Source organism: Podarcis bocagei, assembly GCF_964188305.1.
Source record: "Podarcis bocagei genome assembly, chromosome: 16".
Classification (NCBI taxonomy): Eukaryota; Metazoa; Chordata; class Lepidosauria; order Squamata; family Lacertidae; genus Podarcis; species Podarcis bocagei.
This window is the reverse complement of record NC_138142.1, coordinates 7,662,500-7,681,451: the sequence shown is the minus strand read 5'-3', so window position 1 is coordinate 7,681,451 and position 18,952 is coordinate 7,662,500. Positions and strand designations below refer to the sequence as shown.

Below are 18,952 nucleotides of genomic sequence, written 5' to 3'. Positions count from 1 at the left end.
AGAGCAAGTTGAACCTTGAAGAATGAGATGTCTAGCAAATCACAATGTTCTCCCAGTACAGGAGGTATTGGAAAGCAGAGACTGCCTCTGATAAATGGGGACATTTGGGAGTGTGTGTTGTGTGTGTGCACCAATGTATTCCCTCTTCCCCCTCCCATCCTAGATTTCAGGGGGGGGGGGAGAGAGAGAGCTGGACAGAGAATAATTTTAGCCTCACTCATTATTATATTAATTGTGCTCCCTTCTGCCTCAGTGATTAGATCGAGTGACTGGGGATGCCTGGAGCTGGAACTGCATCCTGCTGGGACTGAGGGTATGTTTATTTGCTGAAAGCCAGCATGGTTGGGAAGCCGAGCACAACTGAGCATTTCATGCTATCTACACATGTAGGGTGATTTGGAAGAGGGGATAAATCCTTATTGGAAATCATTTGCTAGCAGAACTAGAGCAAACCGAGTTTTGGAACAATATAGGCATTAAACACACACACACACACAGCCGACCAATGATCCAGTTATAATATAGAAATAAATTATCCACTATGCCTCGCCCTGGGAATTAATGTCAAAGTATTTAAAATAAATAAATAAATAAATAAAGCAAGCAAGCAAGCAGGCTTGGAACTCAAGGATGTTACATGAAAGGTTTGGGGTGCAGGTTCATGACATGTTTGGATAACTTTGCATATGGTAATTTATTTATTTATTTATTTATTTATTTATTTAATGCAAATTCAGGCCAGCATTTTAATGATTATTATTATTTGGAGGGAGAACCAAAACTTGACTCTTGTTGTAAGGCCTTACCCTGAGCTTTGAGCTGTCAAACAAATTTTCTGGGCCCAGTACGCATAGAATCAAATAATTGTAGAGTTGGAAGGAACGCCAGTGGCCATCCTCCTCTTTTGCTGTTGTTAAGAAAATTGAGAACCTCTTATAGGAATAACTAGCAGCCTCATGCCCAGGAATTCTAACACACCAACAATGTACAGTGGTACCTTGGTTTAAGAACAGCTTTGTTTATGAACAACTTGGATGAAGAACGCTGCAAACTCGGAAGTAGACGTTTTGGTTTGTAAACTTTGCCTTGGAAGCAGAACATGTTCTGCTTCCTGTTGAGCATGTTCCATTTGTAAATTGAGTCCTCTGTTGCTATGGGAAAGCACGCCTTGGTTTAAGAATGCTTTGGTTTAAGAACGGACTTCCGGAACGGATTAAGTTCATAAACCAAGGTACCACTGTATAGCTTTGAAATCAATGGTCAAAGTTAGTGCAGTTTTGAAAGCTACAGGCTGCCCTCTTGATTCAAAGTAGCACCCAACTGTAACCAAACATAGGTGAAAAGCGCTTGCTGATCTCGAAGGAGCTGCCATGCAAAATTTGGTTCCAATATCGTAAGAGGTGTCCAAACAAATAGCATTCCAAAATGCCCAGTAGATGAGTAAGATACTTTCTAAAGAAACAATAGCTTGGTTGCAAGAGCATGTGACTCTTAATCTTAGGGTCATGGGTTGAAGCCTCATGTTGGGCAAAAGATTCCTGCAGGGGGTTGGACCAGATGACGTTTGTGATCCCTTCCAACTCTACAATTCTATGGTTCTATGACTGTGGCGGACAGTGAGAACCTTAGTGTGTATGTCAGCATTAAAGCTCTTTCCTTACCTCTATGTTTTTCTCCATCCAGCAAAACAGCAACAGGATGGCGAGTGCTCTCCCTGCTTCTATGAGTGTCGCTTCTTTATATAGCTGTTGTTATTGCACATGAAATAGTTGTCACAGACAGCCATGCGTCAGCTAGTCTAGCACACCAGAAGCTGCCAGCCGGGTAATGGCCTTGTGACTTGACTTGCTGCTCCAGGGCTCAGAGAACAAATGAACCCCAAATCCCCACTCTCCAAGTGAAAGGGAGAAGTCTGGTAACATTATGGGGGCACAAGGCTCCTTGTCTGAGCCCCTGATGCCCTGCTGCAGAAACACGCAAAATAACATCTACCCAGTTCACAGACCAAACATCTCCAAGAAATCTGCTTTATTTAACTCAGGCGTGCGAAGTTCATCTTCTGAAGTTTGCATTGGGCTTGTGCCCTTTCACTAATTAAATTTAATTAGAAAGCCTTATGGGACTTCTTTCTTTCTTTCTTCTTTTTTTAAAAAACCCATCTCTGAGTGAGGATGCTTCAATGTCTGGGTGATTGTGTATGTATGTGTGTGAGCATTCCTCATTTCCTCCTGAAATGTTAATTAGAAGGAGAACATGTTAGGTTTGGGGAGTGAAAGCTGTCTTGCAAACCCATAGATAAACAGATTGATTTAATTTTAATCTGCTTTCATGGTGATGCATAATGATAACTGGTTTCTGTCTCGCAGGGCTGGAGAAAGCGCAGACCTTAATAAGAATTTGTGGGTATATTATTCAGCTTTAAATGACTTACGTTTTGCTACATCGCTCCCCGTAAATTATGCCAAGTCCACAAGGAAGTTGGAGACTTTAAACTGTTTTTTTTTTCTATTTACGCTTTTCCATCAAGAAAGTGTAACCCAGAAAAACATGGAGTGTCAGAGGATCCAAAGTCATCTAATGTCTATACGAAGTACCCATGTACACAAGGAAAGCATTTCTGCCCCCAGCTCCCATGGTGGCATCCTTCTGCACTGTAGCTGAGTCCATTGCAGAAGGTCTTCTGATCTCCAGGGGGTTGGGTGGGGGGCAGGCACTGGAAGCTGTCTTATACCAGGTTAGACTATTTTATAGAATTATAGAAATGTAGGGTTGGAATGGAACCCAGGAATTACAGCTAAAGAATCCCTGACAGATGGCCATTCAATCTCTGCTTAAAAACATTCAACAGAGGAGAACCCATCAGGCCATTCCACTGTTGAACAGCTCTTCCCATCAGAACGTTATTCCTAGTGTTTAGTTGGAATCTCCTTTCTTGTAATTTGAATCCATTGGTTCAGGTCCTACCCTCCAGAGCAGCAGAGAACAAACTTATCTTCCATGTGTCAGCCCCTCAGATATTTGAAGACAGCTATCACCTCTTAGTCTTCTCTTATCCGGGCTGAACACACCCAACTTCCTCAACTGTTCCTCATAAGTTTTGGTTTCCACACCATGGATCATCTTGGCCTCGCTCTTCTACACATGTTCCAGCTTGTCAATATCCTTCTTAAAATGTGGCACACAGAACTGGACACAGAGCACAGTTCTCTTTCCAGAGCAGACAATTTGTTCATCTAACTGGCAGTGGCTATCTGGACTCACATAAGAGCCCCACTGGATCTGGTGAAAGGCCCATCTAATTGGACCCCCCCCCCTTTTCCCACAAAGGCCACCCAGATGCCTCTGGGATGCATACAAGCAAGCCATGAGCTCAAGATCATTCTCTCTACTTGAGGTTCCCAGCTACTGTTAGTCAGCAGTCTACTTCCTCTGTCAGTGGTGGGAGAAACATAATTATCATGACTAGTTAACATTGATAGCTTTATCCTCCATAAAGATAAGTCAGAGGTGGGTATTTCACACCATGTATTGCCTGCTACTTTAAACTGGAGAGGCCAGGGATTGAACCCTCAGACCTTTTGCATGTGACCCCTTCCCCAAGTGGGGTTGCAGAGACTTGGTTCTGTTGCGTCCCAATTGAGGTGTCTTTTACAGATCTTTGCCAACTTCTTTATGTGCTTTTGATAGTAACTCGAATTTGGGGAGGGGATGATGGCAGTGAGTGGTCTCTGGCCACTGTATGTCTCCTGATGCATATTATAGCACCAGCATTGCCTTGCAGGATCACAGCAAGCTCCACCTGGCTCAGTATCCTTTCTCCAACATCAGACAGCCACAATTCCAGCGTCAGCCCACCAGCAGTATATTGTACATGCAGATGGGCCCAGACATGTGCCCAACCATACTGGGTGCTGATGCCAAGGGTGCTGGTCCTGTGGGTTACCCGAGAGGTGAGGTCCAAGTCCGGTCCGTGGTCAAAGGTTCATGTGGAGGCAGTCCGTAGTAGCTGAAGCTGGGTGCAGGTCAGGGAGCCAGGTGAAGTCAGGAACCAGCTTGCAAGCAGGGAGCCGGGGCGGGTCAGGAGCTCAGGCAGGAAAGCAGGACAGGGTTCAGGCAGGAACTAACAACCAACAATATTGGTCCTGCAACTTGGAACTGGGGCTGGCTGGCTTTTATCTGCCCTGAGGCATAGGACGGCCCCGATCCTCAGGTGACTCGCCTCTCCTGGCCTGGAGGCAAGCACTCCTCCTACAGGAACTTAGTTCCCTCCACCTCTCTGCCCTAAGCCTCTGCAGCTCAGGAGAGGCTGGAGAGGCTGGACCCAGAGGCAATCTCAGCTGAGAGTGGAGCACCTGCAGGCAATGGGTCCTCCATCACCTCAGGAGCCAGAGCAGACTCAGCTGATGCCTGCACCTGAGGATCCAGCACAGGTGAGGACCCTTCAGGCTCATGCCCCAGCCCCGGCTCAACTGGTCCTAGAGGCGGGGAATCCTGTGCAGGCTGGGATCTCTCAGGTTCAGCATCCGAGTCCGAATCCCAGGCCATCACACCAAGCCAGGCTGTTTGCCTGTAGAGAGAGGAGTGGAATGGGACAAATACAAACAAATGCAATTATATGTTCTCAAACCTTTGCACACAGAAAGAAAGAAAGAAAACTTATCAACTTTCTGTTCAAACTCTGCTTTGATCTTCTTCCTGTGCCTCCTGTGGAGCTTTTATAAAAATACTACCCCAAAATTCATCTCTTTGGTGGTTAGAACCAGACACGACGGCTCCGTTGACATTGCACTGTGGCCCTTGGCGCTGTGCGGCGTTGCAACACAGTTATGTCTTTGCCAGCCAGCTGTTCCACTTTATACAACACTTAAGTAACAATTTCACGGCCGTTACCAGCCTGCAGTAATGACAGGGGCTGGGAGCTAAAGTGCTAACTGGTTGTAAACTACAAAGAAGTGAAGAGGAAGAAGAAACAAGGCTGGGAGACGTTAAAAGAGGCACGCACAAGTAAATGAAAATGGAACGGCACCTGCATTTTAATTGCATGATTTGAAGCCTCTCCTTATCACCCGAGTAAACATGGTGTTTAGCGGGTCAAGAAGAGTGTGTTGGGAAATTACTGTCTTTGGGAAATGCAAAGGTATTGATTCCTGGTGGCTTCAGTCATTGGCTCACTCCATCTGCTCCAACTGTCTCTATTCACCAGGGATTGTGCTTATTTTCTGCTACAAGTCTGTAATATAACGCTGCCCATGTTTTGTTTCTTTCCCTCCATGAGAGGAGCAGCTAGCTCACTGCGGCTTACTCCCAAGTAAGGCTGCACTCTCTGAAATGAGGATGAAAGGAAGCGAGGAGACAGGACCTCCTGACTTACCAAAGGCTGCAGAGCTATGAATGCTTTCATTCTGAGGAATGATGCAAAAAAAACAGGCTGCAATTGTAGAGTTTATTAAATAGGCTTCAATGATTTTTCAAAAAAAAAAAAATTGTTTGGTTTTTTTTGTTTGTTTTTGGTTATGATCAGTCTATTAACATAGCCTGGCTTTGGAAACCGATGCTGGAAAAATGAGCAGAGTGCACGGCAGACAAGAACCAGTGGCAAATGAGAGCCAGTGGTATTCACATCATTAGTTTAAAGCACTGTGATACCACTTTAAACAGTCATGGCTTCCTCCAAAGGCTTTTGAGGGCTGTGGTTTATTAAGGATGCTGAGAGTTTTTAGGAGACACCAATCCCTGCCCTGCCCTCAGAGCTATAAATCCCAAAGTGTTTTAACAATCAGTCCTATCCTCTGGAGCAGCAGAAGTAAGCTTGCTCCATTTGCCATGTTGACAGTCCTTCAGATATTCAAAAAGAGGTCTATCATCTCTCAATGTTCTCTTCTCCAGGCGCAACATACCCAACACCCTCAAATGTTTTTTTGCTTTTTGTTGTTGCTAACTGGTTTGAGGTTTTTGTTTTTGTTTTAATCAAGCGGTGTGCAATTTTTATGGAAGAAATAAGATAGTAAAGAAAGCTTCATTTCAAGACCCTTTATCATCTTGGTCGCCGGCCTCTGCACATGTTCCAGCTTGTTAGTAGAGGACTAAAGGTTCCTCATTATGGGTCTATGATGAGTGAGCCCCAGGGAAATGGGCATAGAATTAGGGGTTACTATCCAGAAGTAGAAATGGAGATTGGGGGTAATCCTTGTCTCATAGCCCTTCATCCTGCCTTCCCCTCCTCTCTGCCTTCCCCAGCAGAGCACAAGACTAGCCTGCTCCTTTTATTTAAGCATTTGCAAGTCTGATTTACTGCTGGAGCATGCAGGTGCTTCTCTTCCTGACATATGTGCAAGGTTATCTGGTTTGCCCTGAACACCCATAGCAAATTCCTCCACTCTCTAGTTTACGAAGAGACTTGTGAGATTGTGCAGAAAAGCTCTAGGGAAAATGTAAACTAGGTAGACCTGAAAATCTGTACCTGACAGGAATCTCTTGCTGCAGACTCTTGGGATACTTCTGATCACCCCACCACACACAGCCCACCATGCTTATTTTATTTAAAATTATTTATAGGCTGCTTTTCATTGTGGGGAGGGAAATGACAAGGTGGTGTACTAAATAAAACCAGTACACTCAAGTAGCAATAACATGTCAACCAGTTCAGTAAAAGGGGTACTAAGGATCAGGTTCTGGGAATGCCCATGGAAATGGTTTTTAACATCTGGCAGAAGGCCTGCCCCATAGATGCCCATTGTATCTCTAAAGGGAGGTCATTCTACAATGTGGGGGCCACTCTGGCAAGGCCCTTTTTTTTTAGTTGCCATGAGATGTAGCTCCACTAGATGTAGCCTGATCCTTTGCTGATCTTCATTTCAAAGGCACATGCAAGATTAAGATTGTTCTCTTCTAGGTAGGGATGGGGGATGAATATGATTTGGTTCACCTGCAAAGCTGCACTTGGTTAATTTGCACTTTCCAGAACATTGGAAGAAGTGAGACTCAAATTGTAAGTGGTGCCCAAGTGCCCAGGGGGGTGGGAATCAAAATGATGACTAAGTTGGTGCAAGGCAGGTGTCTCTGGGGAGAGGACCCCCCCCCCCAGATTTCATGCATCCTTTGTATACAATTGGTTCCCAGAGCAGTTCACAATAAGGAAAAACAGGGATAAGAACAGCACAAAATCAGAATGTCAATATGTACCATATTTTTCACCCTATAGGATGCACTTTTTCCCCTCCAAAAATGAAGGGGAAATGTGTGTGCATCCTATGGGGCGAATGCAGGCTTTCGCTGAAGCCTGGAGAGTGAGAGGGGTCGGTGCGCACCGACCCCTCTCGCTCTCCAGGCTTCGCGCAGCTCTCCACAAGGCACGGGAGCCCGGCGCTGGGCTCCCACGGCTTGCGGAGAGTTGCCTGTTCTGTGGGCTGGGGTCGGGGGAAGTTCGGGCCTGGGGGGGGAAATATAATTTTTTTCCTTTATTTCCCCCCCAAAAAACTAGGTGCGCCTTATGGGACGGTGCATCCTATAGGGCGAAAAATACAGTAATCTGCCTGCTTGATGAGATCACCATCAAGGGTCTTGCTCTGTAGCCCCATAGTTTGGATGGAGAAGTCTTATGAAGCAAGGATCCTGGACCTGTTCAGGGTTGACCCCAAGACTTCAGAATGACCTTCCTCAGGGACTATGATTTCATCCTTTCCTACTGGCCTTGGGGCAATGGTGTGAATTGTTTTGAATGTTATGGATGGACCTTTATTTGGTCTGCCTTCAGATGTCAGGTGTATATAGAGATGGGCTTATTTAGAGATCTGGCTTCTACTCTGGTTTTAAAGTTTGCTTTGAGGTTTAGGAAAGCTGGAATATTTTTTCAAAAAAAATAAAGTGGAACAGGAGATTCTTACTAAACATCAGAAAGAACTTTCGGACAGTAAGAGCTGTTCAATAGTGGAACCGACTCCCTTGGAAGGTGTTGAACTCTCCTTCCTTGGAGGTTTTTAAACAGATGTTGGGTGGCCATCTGTCATGAATGCTTTAGCTGAGATTCTTGCATTGTAGGGGGTTGGACTAGATGACCCTTGGATCTCTTCCAACTCTACCATTCTATGATTCTATGACAGGATAATTGTGTCGAAAACCATGGAGCTGCTTGACAAACTCCAAGAGATCCAGTGGCAAAGTGTCTGTCCTCCTACATAGAATAATTGTTCAAGACAAATTGTGAAAACAGCCAAAGGGTAGAATCTGAAGGCCAGCTAGGCAGATGAACACAATATATGCCAGTCTTGTAATCCAAATGGATTGGGAAAGGAATCCCGTGTTGTTTGTTACACTGCCTTGGCACTCTTCCCACTGTTTAAGTCAGAAGCCGTCTCGGGAGAGGCTGCCAAATGTGTCTTCCCTTGTAATAATGACATCTCTTCTTCATTTGACACTTGCAAAGCCCCTCATGCATATTCAAGGCCGTGTGTATCCTGCTTTTCAAAGAAAATATCAGAATCACATGTCACAGCAATCCAGATTCTAAAACCAAGGAAAGTTGGATTCTGCAACCTGCACAGATTGGGCAAATGCACACAATTCCTCTTGCTTTGCATGTATTATCCTTTCCTTTGTGCAATTTATTCTGCTGCTACTAGTCACAGGGTGAGAATCCAGGCCAAGCCGCCTGGGGAGATTGTGGTGCTCTGGGTGGTGTTGGGTTACCACCATCCATAGCCATCTGCCTGGCTGACTGGGACTGGTGGAAGTTGATCTGCATCTTGGAGGCTACATGTTTCTGATGCCTGATCTAAAAACTACAACCCACTGCCCTTCCCAGTTGCTGGGAGGGATGGAGCTTAGTGGTTGAGTGTCTACTTTGCATGCAGAAGCTCCAGCATCTCCAGGTATAGCTGAAACCCTGGAGAGTCACTGCTAATCAGTGTAGACCATGAGTAGTCAACCTTTTCATACCTAGACTTGTAATCTGGTGAACCGGGTTCACTTCCCCGCTCCTCCACATGCAGCTGCTAGGTGACCTTGGGCCAGTCACACTTCTTTGAAGTCTCTCAGCCCCACTCACCTCACAGAGTGTTTGTTGTGGGGGAGGAAGGGAAAGGAAATTGTTAGCCGCTTTGAGACTCCTTAGGGTAGTGATAAAGAGGGATGTCAAATCCAAACTCTTCTCTTCTTCATCTTTATTGATGGTAAAATTTCCTTACTGCCCACCAGTAAGGAAGGAGGATTCAGCTTGTGCTCGATGGAAGGAAGATTCAACTTCTGCCGTAGAACCCCCTACCACCCACCTAGAATCCTGAAATGCCCACTAGTGGGTGGTAGGGACCAGGTTCACAACCCCTGGTGCAGACAGTATTGCAGTAGATGAATTGACTTGGTGGAAGACAGCTTCCTATGGACCAGCTACATTGTCATTGATAAGTCACATTGGACCAATCTTCCTGTGTTCCATGTTGAAGCCTTAATATCACCGTTGGAGTACATAAGGAACTGGCATCCACACGGAGAGACATCCAGCAGAATGGGATCCTGGGATCCTGGTTCCCAGCTTCATGCTTCATCTCTCTGGGATCCTGATTTCCAGCCAGTTCTTTCTTTGTTCCAGTAAAACATTTATTGACACCAAAAGTGCACAGGTTTCGATATGGTTTTGGGAGCTCCTAAGAGCCTCAGGTTCACTTGTCACTGATCACCAGCTTAAGTTTGAGTCATGAACCTGTTCTAGCTCCTTAATTGGGGACTCTGAAGCCTCTGCCTCAGGCCCCACCTGCATTAAAAGCATTTAAAGCATCATCATACCACTTCAAAGCAGCTGAGGTTTCCCCCAAAGAATCATGGGAAGTGTAGTTTAAGGGTACTGAGCAGTGTAAGAAGACCCCTATTTCCTTTACAGAGCTACAGTTCCCAGAGCAGTTTAACAATTGATCCCTTGCAGAGAATTCTGGAAAGTGTAGTTCTCTGCACTCTTAACAAACTACACTTCCCAGAATTTTGAGGGGGGAGAGCCTTAACTGTTTATTTATTTATTTTAAAATAACTTTTATTAACAAACCAATCAAATCACATTAGTTCCAAATTACAAAACCAAATTTTAAATTTTTGTTGGGGGTACCCATCCTTCGAGCTCAGAAAGGGATCCAATCATCTCTTATTTCTGCTGCTTTGATGTTCACAGTTCTGTCCATACATCTCTTTGTTGTTTTCCTTTACAAATCATCTTTCAATCTTCTTGTTGTTATCGTATTTTTCCCTTTCTTTATAACCTCTGAAAGTCTCCTCAAGCGAGTTAAAACAAACGAGCCTTAACTGTTTAAAGTGGTATGATACTGCTTTAAATGAATAGCACAGATTGGACCTCAGTATCTTGGTCACAGCTAGAGTCTGGGGTCATTAAACTAGGTGGTGCAGCAAACATGTTGTATTACCTTGGCATGAGAGTTTGATGCCCTTTTTAGTGCTGTGTGCACACACCACACAGCTAAATAAACTCTACCTGTCTGAATGCCAAAGGATAGCTTTCTTAAATCATCACCTCTTTGAAAGACCAGTAGTGAGTGGTAATGCAGTGAAGACTGGTGAGAGCAGCTAGACCTCGCAGTCCCTGTCTGCTTGTTAACACAGCTTCTTGTTTCTCCCAGGGCAAAGGTGAAGAAAGGCGTGAATGTTTTCAGCATAAGAGCCAGCAATCCATACACATGGGACATCCAGAAGAGTGTGGATTATATTGGGAAATATGCACCGGCTGTTATATTTTGTCGAAGAAAATCTACCCCCTTGGGAAAGAGGTATGTAGGTTATTACCAGTACTTTTCAAGCTGTGTCTCAGGGTACTTCTGAGTACCTCCTGGGAAAGTGAATTATAGTGAGCCACTTCCTTAAAAAGAAGTTTGGACATAACTGTTGATTTTCCCTTGCCATGCCAAGATCTGTCGGGGTGTTTGCTGTATTCTGGAGTGTCCATTCAGGTCATGCGGGACATGGCAAAGTGTAAGAGATCTAGTCTGCACCATTTCTAACTAACCTCAGGATATTTGTGAATTGAGAATTGGGAAACGGTATCTTAACATTCAAACAACTTATAATGTTTTTGCAAATAGTCCTTAAATTTTTTCCAGTCCTCCTCCATAGTTTCTTCGCTCAGATCTCGGATTCTGCCAGTCATTTCTGCCAACTCCATATAGTCCATCAACTGCGTCTGCCAGTCCTCCAGTGTGGGTAAATCTGGTGTTTTCCAGAACTTAGCGATGAGAATCCTAGCTGCTGTGGTTGCATACATAAACAAGGTTCTATCCTTCTTTGGCACCTTCCGGTCCACCATGCCCAAGAGAAAGGCCTCTGGTTTCTTAGAGAAGGTATATCTAAATACCTTTTTCAGCTCATTATGTATGATTTCCCAAAAGGCCTTTACTTTCGGGCAGGTCCACCAGAGGTGAAAGAATGTCCCTTCTGCCTCCTTGCATTTCCAACACTTATTATCAGAAAGATGATATATTTTAGCCAACTTGACTGGAGTCATGTACCACCGGTATACCATTTTCATAATGTTCTCTTTCAAGGCACTACATGCCGTGAATTTCATACCGGTGTTCCATAACCTTTCCCAGTCTTCAGACATAATGTTGTGTCCCACATCCTGTGCCCATTTTATCATAGCAGATTTAACTGTCTCATCCTGTGTATTCCATTTAAGCAGCAGGTCATACATTCTCGAAAGTACCTTAATCTTTGGTTCTAGCAACTCCGTCTCCAGTTTCGATTTTTCCAACTGGAAACCCACTTTTCTGTCCATTTTGAATACCTCTTGAATTTGAGCATAATGTAGCCAGTCTCGCACCTTACCTTTTAATTTGTCCTGGCTTTGGAGCTTCCAATTATCTCCAACTCTTTCAATCAGTTCCCAATACTTTGGCCAGTAGGCCTCCATATTGGGCTTTTTTTTTGAAATCTTGGCTTCCACAGGTGATAGCCACCTCGGGGTCTTGCTTTCTAATAAGTCCTTGTACTTCGTCCAGACGGCAAAAATTGATTTTCTGACAATATGGTTTTTGAACAATTTATGAACCTTCGCCTTGTCATACCACAAGTATGCATGCCAACCATACACATTGTCAAACCCTTCCAGGTCTAGGACATCGGTGTTTTCCAACAGGAACCAATCCTTCAACCAGCAGAAGGCTGCAGCTTCATAGTACAACCTTAGGTCCGGCAGGGCAAACCCCCCTCTTTCTTTTGAGTCGGTTAGTATTTTAAATTTTATTCGGGGCTTTTTGCCCTGCCAGACAAACTTAGAAATATCCTTCTGCCATTTTCCAAAACATTCCATTCTGTCCACGACCTGAAGGGTTTGAAATAAGAACAGCATTTTTGGCAAAACACACATCTTTATAGCTGCAATTCGGCCTGACAAGGTAAGTTTCAATCTTGACCAAATATCCAGATCTTTTTTAATTTCCAACCAACATTTTTCATAGTTATCTTTAAAAAGATTTAAGTTTTTGGTGGACAAATATACCCCCAGGTATTTCACTTTCTTAACCACACTTAGCTCTGTCTCTTTCTGATACCCCTCTATCTCTGTAGATGTCAAATTTTTGACCAAAACCTTAGTTTTTTGTTTATTTAACTTGAATCCCGCCACCCGACCAAACTCCAGGATAAGTTCCAAAACTCTTTTTGTGCTAGATACTGGCTCCTGTACTGTCAAGACTAGGTCATCTGCAAAGGCTTTCAGTTTGTATTGTTTCGCTCCGACCTCTATACCTTGCACCAACTGGTCCTCCCTAATCATATTCAGCAATACCTCCAGAACAGAGATAAATAGCAGAGGGGATAAAGGGCACCCCTGTCGTGTCCCTTTTTCAATTAGGAGTTCATCCGACACCACATTGTTCACTATCAACTTGGCTTTTTGCTCTGAATAAATTGCTTCTAGTCCATTTTCAAACCCCCGTCCCACTCCCATCCCCTTCAAGTTCTTCTTCATAAACATCCAAGAAATGTTGTCAAATGCTTTCTCCGCATCAATAAAGATTAAAGCAGCCCTTGTGTTTCTAATTCTCAACAATTCCAATATATCAATAATGTTCCTGGTATTATCAGACATGTGTCTACCAGGGAGAAAGCCTGCTTGGTCCTTGTGAATTACTTCGTTTAAAACGTTTTTAAGTCTACTTGCTAAAATGTCTGCAAATATTTTGTAATCCACATTCAGGAGTGAGATGGGACGGTAGTTCTTAAGCTGAGTCTTTTCCTTCTCTGACTTAGGAATCAATGTGATGAATGCTTCTTTCCACGTTTCCGGTGCCCTTCTCCCCTCCATAATCTGGTTGCAAACCTCCAACAACGGTTGTATCAAACAATCCTTCAGAGTCTTATAATATTTGGAGGTGAGACCATCTGGGCCTGGAGATTTGCCAAGTTGCATATTTTGTATGGCACCTTCAATTTCCTGTTGAGTTATTTTACTGTTGAGAATTGATCTTTTATCTTGACTTATTTTGGATAGTCCATTTGTCCTCAAAAATTGGTCTATTTCCGATTCTTTCTGAGGCCCCTGTGCATAAAGTTCTTTGAAATATCTGTGGAAGCACTTTCTTATTTCTTCTGGTTTCTGAACTATTTTTCCTTGAATCTCCAAGTTTGTGACCGTGTTTAGCTTTTGTCTTTTTTTCAATTGCCAAGCTAGCAACTTTCCACATTTATTTGCTGATTCAAACGATCTCTGCTTCATTTGTTTGATTTTCCACTCAATCTCTTGGTTAATCAATTTCGAATATTGTGCTTGATGGAATTTGATCTCTCTTAGCACCTCTTTTGACTTCGGATTAGTTCTCAACTTTTTCTCTCCTTCACTTATTTTCTCTAGAATTTTTTCCTTTTTTCCATTCCAAAATTTTCTCTTTATTGTATTCTGTTGTATCAGAAACCCTCTCATTACAGCTTTACTAGCGTCCCAGATTATTCTTTTCTCCACCGTAGTATTCAAATTTATTTCAAAGTAGTCCTTTAGCGTTTTTTGGGCCTTCTTAACAATCTCTTGATCTCTTAGCAAGGTGTCATTCATTCTCCATCTGAAGGATCCAGTTGGGAAAAGTCTCAATTCCATTTTTAAGGCATTATGGTCGGAGCAGGTTTTTGGGCAGATTTCCACTTTTCTCGTTTTCGGAGCCAGCCCTCTAGATATCCAAATTTGGTCGATTCGTGTCCATGACAAGTGGGCCTCAGAAAAGAAAGTTCCTTCTTTACCCAAGGGGTTCCTTGTCCTCCAAATGTCAATCAAGTCCATATTGTCTGTCATTTCAAAGAAAGTTTTAGGGAGTCTGCCGTCTGTTGTTAAGTTTTGATTTTGAGATTTGTCCATATTTGTAGATACCACCCCATTCATGTCTCCCATCACAATAATATTTGCATAGTCCAGATAGTCCATCATTGTCTCATGCAGCTTCTTGTAGAATTCTGATTTTCCATCATTTGGCGCGTAGATTCCTAATATCAAAATCTTTTCCCCTTGTGTTTGGATTTCAATTGCGAGAATTCTTCCATGATCATCTTTAAATAGAAATTTTGGCGACAGGTTCTCCTTTGCATAAATTACAACACCTCTTTTTTTAACTTTGTCTGATGAGATAAATTCTTGGCCAAGTCTTTTATTGATTAATACTTTCCTGTGGAGCCTAGTCACATGTGTTTCTTGCAAACATATTACATCCAATTGTTCTTTTTTTAGGATATGAAATATCCTTCTCCTTTTTTCCGGAGAATTCCCGCCATTTATGTTCCAACTAAGTAGCTGCAGAGACATCCTGTTCTAATTAAGATGTTCTTAAGATGGGGTGTCTTTCTTTTGTTCAGATCCCGAAGGTATAGGCGTTGGCCCACTTCCGGGCGGTGCTGGTGCTGGTAAAACTGGAAGCCAATCCGCTCCTTTTTGGAGATCTTCTCCGTGGTCGTGAAGGAACCTTTGGTTATCTTCAGGTGTTCTTATTTTAACCTTCCTTTCTTTGTAGGTGAAGGATAATCCCTGTGGAAACTCCCACCTATAGGGAATTGCGTTGTGTCTCAGCAATTTTGCTAATTCTGTATAGGTGGCTCTAAGGTCCAGCAGCTGCCTCGGAATATCTCTGTAAATTTCCACTCTTTTGTCTTGTATTTCAATTGCTTTTTTGAAGTGAAGGCCTAGGATCTTGTCTCTCTCTTCCTTTGTTCTTAAAATTATCAAGCAGTCTCTGGATCTGTCTTTCCTTACCAGTCTTCCCAATCTGTATGCCGAGACAATCCTGAAATCCGTGTCTTCCTTTAAACCCCAGAACTTCGAGAATTCCTGTGTTAAGTATCCAATCAAGTCTCCTTGCTCGAGTTCTGGAATACCTCTCAATTTGATGTTGCTCTCACGATTTTTCAGTTCCACCATTGACAGATAGACTTGTTGTTCACCCACCTGTTTGTGCAGGGGCCTAACTTCTCCTTTTATTTCTTCAACCTCTTTTTGTAGGACTCCCACTTTCTGGATTGCTTCTCCAGCTAATTCTCGATTTTCCGCTGTTGCTCCTTGCAATTTCTCTATGGCTTGCGTGTGCTGGGAAACTTGGTCAGTCAGTTTTTGGATCGAGGAAGTTGCTTTATCTATCTTCACAGACTGATCGTCCACCTTCTGATTTAAACTTGATAGTTGCTCCAATATTTGTTTTAATAGTGTGTCTGACCCACCTGCTGCCATATCTTCCTCAGTGGACTTCTCAGTTATTTCCCCTTGTTCTCTATGAGACACCAGTACAGCTGGAACCGACGATCGGCGTCCTTGGGTCAATGTTGTTTGTACAAATTGTGCTGGTCTTCTTTCCTTTTCCTTTTCTTTTTCCTTAGCCTCTTTAGATTCCTTTGCTTTAGACGCTCTTGTTCTCCCTGCACCACTCATTACACATCTGTCAATGTTCAAGGTCAAATTGTCTATTGTTCCATGGGAAAGACGAATTCAGGAGTAAACAGCCAGTGAGATGGAATTCAAAACAAAAGTCAGTTCCCAGGATTTTATAATCCGAAAGCCCTGTAGGGGGAGTGCCACCCGGTTTCAAAGACAAAGAAGGAAGTAATCCGCCATTAAAGTTCCAAATTGTTTCAGAACAGTAAATTCGTTAATCCAAAAGTCCCTTCATAAATTCAAGATCTCCCAAAGCACCTTTTATAAATCGACAGAGTTTCACGAAAGGTGCTTGTAACAGTATCCCAATCAGACTTTTCTGCTCAAATGTAACAATTACTTTCTAGCACAGTTTGCAACTGTTTCCGCAGTTTGACACAGTCTCTCTCTCTGGCAGTCCGACAATCTGGCTCTTTAAAAATACAGCCCAAAGAAGAAAAAAGATAGGAGGAAAGTCACCATCTGCTGCTTCTTTTAGTCAATGTCCATTTCCACCTTCAGCTCAATAAAATAGGCAGATTTTATAGCACGAAAAAGTTTAAACTTCCCAAAGTCCCGTTTCAAATGCTTCCGTTTCTAAAAGCTTTGCTTTGATCTTGTCAGCAATGTCGGAAGACGGACTTCCCTTTTCTCGTCTCCCGCTTTCAGCCAAATTAGCCGAATTTCTTTTGCCAAATTTTAATCCCCTTTACTCACGGGTATGTTGCTTGCAGTTTAGCGTTGATTTTAGGAAGAAGGATCAGCGCTCATCTGTAACAGCCGCGCGGCTTCGCTTCCGCGGAAAGAGCGATGAACTCACAGCACCGCTACCCCTCCTTCACTCCGGGTCTCCTTACGGGGTCCCTTCTGTGCTTTCAGAGCAGCTTCTGGTGCCCGCCGAGTCCCACGGCCACGGGCTCACTCTACCCGTGGTTTATCTTAATGGGTCGTCGCTAAGCCGCAGCGAACGACCCTTTTCCGCGGAGCCCCTCTTCAGAGCCCGAAGAGGACCGCCATTACAGTTTCGCGCCGCCCCCGGAAGTTTGAATGTTAAGATAGCGCACGATTAAGAAATGCTATGTTTCCGTAATTTATTTTAAGAAATGATAAAGTAAGTATTGATAGAAAAAACGAGAAATATTTGAAACAAATTATTATGTTTATTAACAATGTCAAAACTAAATTACAATTTTTTGAAATTGGTAACATAATATATTTAAAGGTACAATAAGATGGGAAACAAGATAACAAATTGCTGAACTGGTTAGAATAATGAACGCAATGCTGAGAGGATGTGAGGAGGTCCAAAAGTGAAATGCTGAAGGATGTTAAGGAAAGTTTCATAACATTTTTTCTTGTTTTTATTTTTTCTTATATATATATATAAAAAATGTTTCTTGTATCTTGCCATGTAAACAAATTTGTAAATCTATGAAAAGAAACGCAATAAAAATTTTTTAAAAAAAAAAAAGAGAATTGGGAAACGGAACACCTTCAGTCTGAAAATGTTATCCCCAGTCTCCATCCTTGAAGTCTGGACCCAATTACCTGACTTGTATTGAATTCAGCATCAGCCAGCAGTGTGGCTCAGCAGCTTATCGGGGCAGCCTCGAAAAGCATATAACAAATAAACTTTCCTGAGAAAGCACTTTCTCACCACTATAGATCTTTCCCTATGATACACAGTCACAGGAGTGTTATGGAAACCAGGGTGGGGAAGATTTGGTCCTCCTGATGTTACTGAACTAAAACTCCCATCACCCCTGACCATTGACCATGCTGGCTTGGGCTGATGGGAGTTGCAGTTCAACAACAACTTGAGGGCTGCAAGTTCCTCTTCCCTGATTTAAGCACCTACCTGGTAGTCATAGGTGACAAGGAAGAGCAGGCAGGTAAGTGAATGAGCTGGTGAAAGAGCAGAGCGGGATCATGACATATGGAAGCCTTAAGTGACATCAGGTTTAAGAGGCTGCATAGCCTGAGCAGAATAATGTTTTATTGTAACACAATGGAAATAGAAATAATAAAGTTTTATATCTGCATATATATCAGTACCAAGGCTAGGATGGAAATCAAAGCTCACAACCTACCTAAAGCATAAATCTTGCAATAATCTTATTTGCATACGAAATACCTTTAAATGAAAGTACCTTATGATTTCTTACTTAGCCTGCATGAACAATTTGAATGTACAGCAACCAAGATCAGCTAATAAAATTTTGATATCATTATTTCTGCAGCTTCATAAGCACAATGTGACAAGTAATTGTATGGCCATTAAGTATATTTTTGTCATAGCAGAACAATAATGTCTCTATAAGCGTCTGTTTCTCCCGGTTCCTTTATTATTATTTTTTAACCAATTACGCAAAACTTTAGATTTAGTAATAGTTTTTGTGTTTAGAGGGCCCCACATAATCTGAGCCCCTGAACCACAGTTCCCTTAGGTTATGCATAAACCCAGTGCTGTGGAGTCATGCGATGGGGCATTCCGCCCCTCTTCCAAACCTGGCACAGAAACCAAGTGATGTATCAGCGGAGAGAAACCTCCTCCTTCCTTTTTTTTTTTATTAAAAAAAAGATATTTATTAAAAGTTTAACAATTACAAAAAAACGAAAAAAAGAGACAATAAAGAGTTACAATACATCAAAAAGATAAAAAAACAGAATGAATAAAAAAACAAAAAAGGGAATTCAACAATACAAGTCAATAAAAAGAAAAAAAGGGAAAAAACAAAACACACAATACAACAAAACCAAAAACAAAAGCAGACAAAAAATTTAAAAACCAAATCCGATATTCCCAAATCTTTATCTTTCATTAACTTGTTTCATTGACCTCCTCACACCTCCCTTTTTTGTATTCTAGTTATTAATTATCTCAGCAAATCCTTTCCATCTTTCATTATATTCTGTCATTAAATTACCTTAATTTATTTTAACCTTATCTTACCATAAAAAGCCCTAAAGCTTAAAACTTAAAACTTATTTATACATAATTCCTTAAAGCATTTCTACTAAAGCCAAATAGTTTCATTCCAACGTTTTTCTAACACTCATTAATTTTACAAAAATTCT

At 42.5% G+C, this 18,952-nt stretch overlaps 1 protein-coding gene across 2 annotated transcripts in view; it reads left to right on the top strand.

The window, feature by feature from the left end:
• The window catches only part of LOC308575781 (transmembrane protein 132D-like), a 465,450-nt gene that overhangs the window by 158,877 nt on the left and 287,621 nt on the right, over nt 1–18,952 (top strand). The window contains exon 3 of one of the 2 annotated variants that reach the window (XM_081174742.1): nt 10,617–10,763. The exons of the other annotated variant lie outside the window; for it this stretch is intronic. Coding sequence (XP_081030868.1) covers nt 10,617–10,763 — 147 coding nt within the window. The remainder of the gene's footprint in view (nt 1–10,616; nt 10,764–18,952) is intronic. 2 annotated transcript variants of the gene reach the window in all.